We start from the raw sequence: 11,384 nt of genomic DNA, 5'->3' as shown, positions 1-11,384 counted from the left end.
CCTGGATGCTCATATTGGCTCCTACATATTCTACGAAGATCTTTATAGGTCAAACCGCATAACAACTTACGTTGTTCCCTTTGTCATCGGTATGTTACTTGCCCGAGATTCGATTGTCGATATCACCATACCTAGTTCAATCTCGTTACCGGCAAGTCTCTTTACTCGTTCCATAATGCATCACCCCGCAACTAACTCTTTAGTCACATTTCTTGCAAGGCTTATAGTGATGTGCATCACCGAGAGGCCCCAGAGATACCTCTCCAACAATTGGAGTGACAAATCCTAATCTCGATCTATGCTAACTCAACAAACACCATCGGAGACACCTATAGAGCATCTTTATAATCACCCAGTTACGTTGTGACGTTTGATAGCACACTAAGTGCTCCTCCGGTATTCGGGAGTTGCATAATCTCATAGTCATAGGAACATGTATAAGTCATGAAGAAAGCAATAGCAATAAACTAAACGATCATAGTGCTAAGCTAACGGATGGGTCTTGTCCATCACATCATTCTCTAATGATGTGACTCCATTTATCAAATGACAACACATGTCTATGGCTAGGAAACTTAACCATCTTTGATTAACGAGCTAGTCTAGTAGAGGCATACTAGGGACACTATGTTTGTCTATATATTCACACATGTACTAAGTTTCCGGTTAGTACAATTCTAGCATGAATAATAAACATTTATCATGATATAAGGAAATATAAATAACAACTTATTATTGCCTCTAGGGCATATTTCCTTCACACCCGCCATCCTACAAATCAAGCATGAACAAATTAAACATACATAACACTATATAACATCCTACATATATATATTTGGAATAACAACATCAACATAAATGCATATCTCAATGGCAACATAACAAAACCAATTATCTATATATGACAAAATCTCAATGCACGGGGCAACATATCTCAATGTCAAGATAACAAGACCAATTATCTATATATGATAAAATCTCAATGGCAACACAACATAACAAAATCTCAATATAACATCCTAATTATATGACCGTATCTCAATGAGAATCAAGCATACAAAATACACAAATTAATTAGATTCTCTTTCAAGCAATCATCTATCTAAAACCATATACATGGCAACAAAAATGCCCAACCCTACCACAAATGCCTTGTCTTCTCAATCCAACCATATAAACACATGCCTTCTCTTCTAAAGTATACATCATACCCACATGACCAAGCCATGGGCTCCCCTTTCTCAAAAAAGTGCAGACAAAACGAATCATAGGGTTCCAACTAGTATGAATTAATGCCACAAAAATAAAAGTTTCCAACCAAAAATAATTGGAGGAACCGGTGGAGAATACCTCAAGGAAGATGGGGGGGCTCAGATCCGCACTTTTGATGAAGAATATAGCCGATTTGGGGGAGATTGGGTGAGGGGAGGAGAGAAGCAGAGCTTCTGTACGCACCGCCGCGAGGATAAAGACGCCTCCTGCGTCTTTGGTGGGTTGGGCTGCACCCGAGGCGGCTCGGGCCGGTTTACTGATCTCCAGGGGTAAACGCCAAGGGCCATGGCATTTACCCCTTTGCCACGTCGGACGGTCAAACTGCTGACCAGGGAGGTGGGCCAGGCCTAAACCGTCGCGGCGTCTTCAGTGCAAGCAGAACGCCGCGGATGTTGGCGTCTCTGTTTGGGTCAGATCCAAAAATAGTTTCAAACACGGGTCAAATCGTGCTAAACTTTGAGACATGGGTCAGAACAGTGAAAAAGTCCTCGGTTTACGCCGAGTGGTTATTAACTTGGGGCAACTCGACGCGCTATACTCCAAATTTGACACACCAAATATGTGTAGGTATGTTCGGACGTGTCCCCGAACAGCTTTAGGGAAGCCGGTCATCCAATCCGAGCGTCGCCGATAAGAATAACTTCACAAAATAACAAGGTGTGCTTGCAATTGGGACAAGTACACAAAACTACGATATGGATTACGAGTCAAGGGTGTACTTGCAATTAGGACAACTACAAACTACGAGCACAATTGCGAGTTGAGAGTGAACTTGTGATTTGGATGAAAAATAAACTACATGCCAAGTTGCGAGTCAAGGATAGGCTTGCAACTGGAATGAAACAAATTATCGACTTAAATGCGAGTAAAGGATGGACTTGTAACTGAAACAACTACATAAAACTAAAAAATTAGAAAAACAAAACAAACAAAATATAAATAAAAGCAAAATAAAAAGTTAAACCGTTTCAACGGAACAAAGGGAGAAAGCAACGAGTCATGTTAGTCTATACAAAAACTGAACCGCACCCACAATATAGAGTTGCAGCCCGTAGAACGAGTCATTTCAAAATATACTTACGAAATTTAAAAATCATAAATTTTATGATAAAAATGAAAAGAAAAAAACAAAATTTTGAAAACCAAAAGAAAAAATGGAAAAAAAACAAGGGAAAAATCAAAAGAGAGTGAGTATAGAGTGGCGAACAGAAAATACTTGGGAAAAATGCTTGCCTTTGACTCTTCAATTGGTACTAACCACACAGACACAGACATAAAAGGACCAGCCCAGTCCAGGCCCAGGCACAAACAAAAAGATCAGCCGCACACAAACATCAAAAGGAAGTCACGCGCAGCGGACGGTCATAAATTTTGCACGAAAATTACAACTCTAGATCATGTGGTGAGAAATTGAGACGCGAGTCTGAAGAAAAAATTCCATGACTTTAAAAGAAAAAATGAAAAAGATAAAAAAAAGATAAAAATAGAGTGAAGAAGGCAAGCGACCAACCCCAGACCCTTCTTTTATAGGTAGAGCAGGCCAACACCAAATCAATGAGAAGTAAAAATAGGAGTGAGAAGATAGAGATGAAGCAGAGTGAGTCAAGAATAAAAAAGGACAAAACACTCTGCCTCTCATTAGTAGAGAACGGAAAAAGATACGACGGGCCAAAAAACAACAAAACAGCTACGACACGGGAAGACGATACTAGACTTAGATATGAGATAATATATTACATGTACTCCCTCCGTTCCTAAATAGTTGTCTTTCTAGAGGTTTCAAATGGTGACTACATACGGAGCAAAATGAGTGAATCTATACTCTAAAATATGTCTATATACATCCGTATGTGGTGACCATTTGAAATCTCTAGAAAGACAAATATTTAGGAACGGAGGGAGTAGATGTGAAATAGCAAATCTATATATACAAATTATAAGCAACAATAAAATAACCTGTTATATTCTGGTTCTCTTCTAAAACCTATTTTATTCTGATTCTCTTCTAAGCACACAGCTCTCAAAAAACGATTTCCACAGCCTAAATTGCAACCAAATAGAAATAAACAGCCGCATGTACAATCAATTTATTATTGACGGTATATAAAATTTATATCAGCGCAAAGATTCTGCAATTTTTAAATACAACGGAACTTCTTCACACACTTACATGTTTGTTTGATCTAACCACCACACTAAAACTCTTAACAGCAACACACCTAACCTTATTTCGACCCGGACCCCTCACATGGCTCCGCGCTCTAACAGCTCCCATCTGAAATTTGGTGCAGCATAAACCTTGGGGAGGGTATGGAGGAGTATCCCGACGCAAACGCAGATCACGGCTACGCCCATCACAGTGAACATTGCTGGCCTGTACAGGAAGGTCCTCGCGAAGGAATTGGGGTACATCTTAGCCTGACGACTGCAGATGTTGCACCTTGAGGCGGATGTTGTTGTCATTGGCATGGCTTTGCAGATCTCCAGGCTGATATCACCTGCCTTCACCCCATCGGTTATTCCAGGGCACATGCTGCTAGGAACACCAAGGACAACATGACCTTTGCCAAGATGCCTGTCAATCTTCTTCTGGACCAGATTGATGTAAGCATCGTTGCCTCTTTGGCGAGCGTAGTCTTCGGGGGTAAAGCCTATCTCGTCTCGCGCATTTCTCCATGCGTTGAGTCCCACCTGCAAGAAGCAACAGTGGAGGTACATTAGAAAGGGTCTTCAAAATTAATTAATAGTAGAAACAAACTAAGCTAAGAGGATAAGTAGTATAGCATCATTAATGTGCTGTTCATCATTAAACTGATGTAGCACCTGTGCAAGAGTTTAAAAGATGAAAAGAAAAGCCTTAAATAGTAAGTTGCCTTTCATGTACTTATTGAAGCTTAAACATCAAAGCAATGAAACTTAAAGGTGAAGAAAGCTAGGCAACATAGAACACAAGCAAGTACATGAATCATATTCTATAAGTAGATGAGGGCATACCAGTCCAGGGTCATCAGTCAATGCATCCAATACATCCTCTGCATCATTAGTAGCGGCTGCTATATGGAGGGGTGTAAATGCAGAAGGGCCCCGAGCATCAGGTCTGAATAGGTATGTCTCTGCAGTTTCCTTCAGGTTTTTATTTGGCTTGTATGTCAGCAGAAATCTAACCATTCGGGCAGATTTTCCTCGCACGGCAGAGTGTACCAAATTTTCTGACAATAACACCTCTTTGGGAGACTGCAACCCAGCATCAACAAATCCATCAAATAACAAATCTAACAGCATTTTGGTCACAGCACACCACTCCCGCTCCATCGCAAATATACCAAGATTCCTGAATCTCAGCAGGTTAAAGGTAGGTACAGGCGACTCCACTTTATCATGCTTAGAAATTATGTTAACTCTATGAAGAAGCCACCCCAGCTCATGTAGAAACTCTAAAGCTTGATTCATGGCATTGTCCTTGTCTGGCTGCTCAAGACTGGATGACTTAAATGTGCTCTCCAGCTCACAAACCTCAGAGCATACATTCTGCTCAGCAACTATGAAGGGGAAGAAACCATTACTAAATCCACTATCTTCAACCTGAAACCACCAATGATATACCATGGATTAGAACGATTTAGAAGTTATTATTAAAACAAAAACTACATGAGAATAAAAGCTAACAAGTTATACTTGTACCTCTATGAATCCTCTTCCTCTTGTATCAGGGAGAGAACAACAAAAGTTGAGATATTCAATATCTTCATCCTCAGCATCATCAGCCATAATAGCTGTGTCTTCCTCGAATATACAACGCCCTTCAATTGAGCAAATGAGCCTGTGAACATGACAGGTATATTTTTAGATAACAGATATTGGCTGAAGTAAACATCAAACTGTACTCATCTTTGGCAAGAATGAGCGTATGCAAATTGTATATATAATAAAGTACCTTGAGGAAGAACTGACTAAGTTGAAGCCTTCTACCCTGAAATTAACTGTTGCTGAATAAGGAGCAGCAACCGGACTAATACATAAGACCTTGCAGTAATGGTGAGAATTAGGTGCCAGTGGTCTGTCCAACATAACTTGACCTGCAGTAATATGACCATAAGGTGATATTAACGAAACATTGACGTACAGCTTAATGAAACCTGACCAGCCATGCAAGAATATATAAGAGCTTGGACTCACCATTGTGCATGAAAGCAATTTGATGCCGTACCATCACAAATACCAAACCAGATGTCCAAAAGTTATCAGCGGAACTACTTGAGAGCTTATCCAGATATACACTCATATTCTCAGAGAGCTATAGAAAAGAAATGTGAAGCACCAGCCAGAAAAAAAAACACTATCATGGCATGAAATGGTTATGAAATAAATGTACCTCCCTCCATGAAGACTCAACTAACCGAAGATAAACTGTCAGGATAATACAGCCAGGTCTAATATGGCTTTCTATATCAGTAGGGCTACTGGACAACCAACCAAGGATCTGAAATTCAGGGTTTAAGTGTTAGATTCAAGATGTGCTATCTTGTGGTTTGCTGAGAGTAAGCATATTTACCTGTGATCGCAAAATTGGAGGTAATTCACTAGGAACTTTCTCAAAAAGCTTGAATACAATTTTATCAGTCCGACACTAGAAGCAAAACAGTACCAATATATGTCAGAGAGAGGTAGAAAGATGTTGAAATTAGCTATTTAGATTTATTTTTTATGAGCAAGCTGAAAGGATCAAAATGATAAACCTGAGCATCTCCATTTGAGCTTGACAATGACTGAGCTGATGTTGAATCCGAATTACCACTAGTCTGTGGTGGGCTTTGAGTAGAATCTTGCCGTATCCATGATGGGCAATTCGAACCATCCTCAAAGCCTTCCATATCATTGCAAGTGTCATTCAAATCAAAATTCCTAAACTTGCATGCTGGAGTCTCTGTAAACACACAATACCTATATAAGCTAATTTTGCATGAGCAAACATTTACTGGGAGTTAAAAATGGTTATATGTCTTACCGGTAGTTGCCACCATGGTAGCATTTGATTGTACTGGTACAACAGCAGATGACGTCTGCCCGCATTCACCACCATTCGCAAAAGGCGCCTTAGAGTTAGATGGTCCTGCAGCCTCTGCTGCAGCTGTATTCACCAAAGCATTAGCTGCTTCAGAGGTCCCAGCATTTGATCGATTTTGCATGCTCTGACACGCCTCCAGGAGTTTACAAAGTTCTTTTGGATCCAATGATTTAGCAACATTCCCCAAGTTTCTCCAAAGATTGGATAGCAACTCCTGACCTTGTAAATGTTCAGCATTGTCAGCTGCAAGTACAATGTTAAGAGTCATGTCTCTTCCTGAGTATTACCATAAGAGTAGTTCTGAAAGCCATTAAGAACGCTGATAATAGTTCAATTTAGGCATAGAACAGTGTTCTTATCCTACTATATTTGAGAGACAAGCCATCATAGACAACAAACAGTAGCCCATAAAGCACAAAGATGCTAAGCTCACACCGCTAAAATCACAGGATTATGCAACTGTGAATTTAAGAAAGATATAATTGAGAATTGGACATCATAGCCATGCTACACAGCCGGTGGCTTAGCCTCCTGTAAGCAATCCAGAAATCGGGCATCAAGCAATAGTAAACTTCAAGTACACCCAGTACCCTGTATATAGCCTTTATGGTCCTAGAAACTCTAGTGTTTCAATCAAAATGTCCAAAAAATCAGCAAGAACATCGACTTTCATGGTGTAACTACATCTACCAGAAACAGTATCATCGTAAGTCTTCTTTTAGGTCAACGCCAAGTAGAATTCAGTCAAAGCTCGGAGTCAACATAATTTCAGATGGTTAAGTGGAAAACTAACTATAGAAATACCAGTACACTTATACGTAAAATATTAACTATATATGGTACTCTAGGAAGTTTGCAACCTTCAAAGCAGTACTTACAGTTAAAATTGGCGCATATTCCAAGAAGACTCAACAATAAATAACTGCTAACTTTTTCCTCAATAGGAGTCCCACCAACAGCATTTTCAGGGCGGGTTTTCCTCCTACGTTTATTATGGCCTGCTAAACGCCGGCGACAGCTGCGCTTTCCTTCATCAAATTCTTGAAGAAGGTGAAATCTGCACATAATGTAAGGTAGTCAAGAGAATTTGCCAATATTTTAGAAGGTACACACAATGCATGCACTATGATCATACCAGAAAAAATGCATTATTTAAATCAAATGCTTTCAGAAGTAGTCCTTAGGCCATACCCAGGCTTTAATATTTCCTAAAAGTGGGCACTGTCTTTAGAGATATAAGTTGTACAAGAACAGGAAAGAGTGAACCACAGAAGGCCCTTATTTTTGGCCATGTGCTTTCCAAAATATGCATACATTTAGGTGCCGATGTGACAATTACATTGCATGAAAAGAAATTTGGACTGTGTGAAACATATTATGTGCTCTAATGCAGGCAATTGGGCTAAGTTGCTGAGAACATCATACAAATTTCAGAAGAAGAAAATTAAAATATCTGAGTGGCATGGAGGTTTCCAAGTTTATGAGCATCAACCAATCCTCACACATATGGAAGTAACGATACTATATTGATTATATCAACTGAAAAGGGGAAACTAAGAGTGCAACAGTGCATTTCTGTATGGGGATTGGTTATAACTTATAACTCATGTAAGTTTGATAAACCAAATTCATGAATCCTGACATAGATGAATAACTAATAGGTGTCATCAGAACATATTCCCAGTGGTACTATGTGATCATTTGCTCCCAGCGACAACACCATAACTCTTCCTTCTATGGAAGTTGGATGTTCCTGTTTTCTTTCTGCTAGATATTTGTTAAAAAAATCTCCACAGGCCACTTCAGTCTGCAAATGAGAGCTTGTTTTGCTTTCCTATAGTTGACATATATTTGGGTGATTCTCGCATATCAGATGGTATTGCTTAAAAGATCATCATGGCAAGAAGTTTGATATGGGGTTTGCTCTGGTCTCAAAGGGGCTGTTTGCTTCACGCCAAAATTGGGCTTGCCAAATTATTGGCTAAGGATTTCGCCTCATCCGTCTCGCCAGCGTGCCGGCGTTAAAGTTAAACGAACGACAAAAAAATTGGCGTGGACAGGAAACTCTGGCTATGGTCCAAACGGACGCCGATACCTACGGTCAACGCCAAAAGTTTGGCAAGACAGCCTCGGGCTGCATTCCAAACAGACCCAAAATAGACACACACAAAAACGTGCATAATATATTCCACCCATACATTCCCATATGAACAAATGTATCACATGTAAATAAAAGGTAATGGCAGGTCAATCGTAAAACTGACCTGCTGCATTGCTGGCAGAACCGCTGGACGGTATTTCCGACCACCGCGGTGTTGGCCTTAGCATGCATCTCGCAGACCTTGTGCCGCCGATGGTAATCCTTTGCCGCGCTAAGGTCCGCGCAGCAGCCCTCCACCTGACAGGCCGGACCGCTTGAGCTTCCGCCCTGCACCCTGATCTTCTTACCATTTCTGTCCTCCTCGTTCACACCACCATCCTCCGCCACTCCACCAGCAACGGTGTTGCCACCAATTCTCAAGCTGAGCACACCACTCCACCAGCAACGGTGTTGCCACCAATTCTCAAGCTGAGCACATTGTTACTGTTCCCCACCGGGTCCTCATCCTTCTCATTGTCGTCATCATGAATGACAACCACTCGCTTCCTCTTGTCAGAGTCAACTCTCCCGTTACCATTCCTAGCCACCTCAGCCTCGGCTTCCTCTGAGGAAGACGGCGAACTGTTGAGCGACAAACCATTTCCCACAGCCGCGGGCACCGGCGTGGCAACAAAGCGCTCGCTGTCCCAGCTCCAATCATTGAGGTCCCAGCCGAACACCCTCTTCTCGCGCCTGGCCTGCTCAAGCTCGCCACCCAGCCCGCCTCCGTACAGGTGGCGGCTCTGCGACCCTACCCTGGCCGCCTCCATGTCAATCCCCACGAAACCCTAGAGCGAAGCACTCACCAAACGACCAACCCTCCTGAAACCGCCGGAGCGCGCGGCAAGCGCCGGAGCCGGGAGAGATCTAGTCGGCGCCCCTCCCGCCCAAGCAGTCGACGAACGTGACGCCCACGGAGCCGCGGATCCAGACCAGCGACACCCACATGCCCGCGGCGGGGAACCACTCACTCGAGCCGCCGCGAATCACTCGCCCATACCGCGCGAGTCGCCGCGGATCAGCGGGGCGACGGGGCGGGCGAATCGACGGCGCGGGCGGCGGGGCGGGGAGGCGAATCGAGCTCCGGGAGGGTCGCGGCGGGGGATTCCGCGGGGACGGCGGCGAATTCGGGAGCGGGATTTCGGTGGGAACGGTGGACTGGGGAGCAGCGGAGTCGGGGAGACGAGAGGAGGACTGGAGGGAGGAGGGAGGGGAAAGAGGAGAGCGAGGGGGGCGTGAGGTGAGATGGTGGAGGCCGATGGGGACGCGTAGCCGGGACGGCTGAGTCTGAGTGTGAGTAGAAGGAACTGGCCTGCCAAATTTGTACGGGCACGCGGGCGCGGCTACACACACGCCAATCTGCCCTGGCAGGGGGAGATATTCATTGTTTATTTATCAACCTCTTTTTTAATGTCACATCAAGTTATTGTTGGTGTTTTTTTAAATTCATTATTGTTAGTGTTATATTTAGGAACATGGTTAGTGGAGTACTAGATAATGTCCATGATGATAAAGTGCGCAGCCCATGAAAGATGGGTCTTATGGATGGTCAAACTCGCATCCCTCCGGCCGTTGGACCGACGCGGTGACGCTTTTCGAAAAGGTGGTAACGTAAGAGAGGTGGAAACTTTCGGTGCGGCTAACGCAGTGCGGCGAGCGGTCATTATGTCGTATATGATCCTTTGGTTGATATCTAGCAGATGACGCCAATCGTTGCGGATATCATCTTGAAACGTATGTGCCCATTCAAGGGGCGGTTGAGGAGGTCGGACTTTTGAGATTGGTTTTGCATGCTGCCTGAATTGCGTGACATATTGTGGTCAAAACTAGGAAGAGAACATATACAATATGTGTATATAGAGAAGGGCCACTGCGTTAAACGGTAAGTGAGGCCATGCGCTAAAGAACCACGCAGGTGTACGTGATACATGCCAAGGTACGCAGTGCACGAAAGATGGATCTTGTGAATGGTCAAACTCGCTTTGCCACTCCGACAGTTGGAACGACGTAAGAGAGGCGAAAACTTTCAGCAGCAGCGCGATGCGATGAGCGGCGATCATGTCATATATGATAGTTTGGTTGCTATCTGGTAGGTGACGCCAATCGTTGCGGGGATATCATCGGCTGGAGTAAGCAAGTCAGACTTTTGAGTCTTGGGTTTGCACGCGACGTGAATTACGTGACATATTATGGTCAAAACTAGGAAAATAACTTATAAATTATGTGTGTTAAATGGTAGGTGAGGCTATGCATTAAAGAACCATCCAGGTGTGCATGATACATGGTTATGCAGCCCACAAAAGATGGATCTTGTGGATGGTCAAACTTACGTCCCTCCGGCCGTTGGACCGATGCGACGATGCTCTTCGAAAAAGGGCTAACGTAAGAGAGGCGGAAACTTCGGCTGACATAGTGCAGCGAGCAATCATTATGTCATATATGATCGTTTGACTGATATCTATCAAGTGACGCCAATCATTGCAGATATCATCTTGAAACGTAAGTGCCCCATTCAAAGGGTGGTTGAGGAGGTTAGACTTTTGAGATTGGGTTTCCACGGTACCTGAATTGCGTGACATACTGTGATCAAAACTAGAAAAAGAACATATAGAATATATGTATATAAAGAAGGGCCGCGGTGCCTAAGGCCACACATTAAGAACCATGCATGTGTATGTGATACATGGATATAATATAACTATGCCAAGGTATGCAGTGCATCAAAGATGGATTTTGTGAATGGTCAAACTCGCTTCGTCACTCCGGCAGTTGGACCAACGCAGCCAGGGGCGGACCTAGAGAGAAAATGACCAGGTGTCCTAGCATATGATCACTCATATTTTTCATTTAAAGATGGGGTGTCACACACTATATTTTGCATGAAACTTACAAAAGAACATCTTGCAC

At 43.1% G+C, this 11,384-nt stretch overlaps 1 protein-coding gene across 1 annotated transcript; it reads right to left on the bottom strand.

Annotated features, from left to right (window-relative positions):
* Positions 1–3,347: 3,347 nt before the first annotated feature.
* Positions 3,348–9,677, bottom strand: LOC123123633 (squamosa promoter-binding-like protein 6). Its single transcript, XM_044544174.1, has 12 exons — positions 8,896–9,677; positions 8,602–8,848; positions 7,216–7,394; positions 6,278–6,580; positions 6,009–6,196; positions 5,825–5,899; positions 5,645–5,752; positions 5,449–5,566; positions 5,207–5,348; positions 4,954–5,092; positions 4,267–4,854; positions 3,348–3,963 (listed from the first exon to the last, which is right to left on the bottom strand). Exons 1-12 carry the CDS (start codon positions 9,245–9,247, stop codon positions 3,517–3,519), a joined length of 2,886 nt encoding a protein of 961 aa, XP_044400109.1. The 5' UTR covers positions 9,248–9,677; the 3' UTR covers positions 3,348–3,516.
* Between the last annotated feature and the right edge of the window lie 1,707 nt (positions 9,678–11,384).

The sequence above is a fragment of the Triticum aestivum genome, chromosome 5D (assembly GCF_018294505.1).
Source record: "Triticum aestivum cultivar Chinese Spring chromosome 5D, IWGSC CS RefSeq v2.1, whole genome shotgun sequence".
In the NCBI taxonomy this organism is placed as follows: domain Eukaryota; kingdom Viridiplantae; phylum Streptophyta; class Magnoliopsida; order Poales; family Poaceae; genus Triticum; species Triticum aestivum.
Note: the sequence above shows the minus strand (reverse complement) of the source record. Positions and strands in the feature narration are given on the sequence as shown.

Bases quoted from the DNA above. Each gene is read 5' to 3' on its own strand.
- LOC123123633 (XM_044544174.1), bottom strand. From the start codon at position 9,247: ATGGAGGCGGCCAGGGTAGGGTCGCAGAGCCGCCACCTGTACGGAGGC. The intron at 7,395-8,601 runs GTCAGTTTTACG...CATTATGTGCAG, and splicing joins TTCTGCCAGCAATGCAGCAG to ATTTCACCTTCTTCAAGAAT. The intron at 6,581-7,215 runs GTAAGTACTGCT...TTGTACTTGCAG, and splicing joins AATATGCGCCAATTTTAACT to CTGACAATGCTGAACATTTA.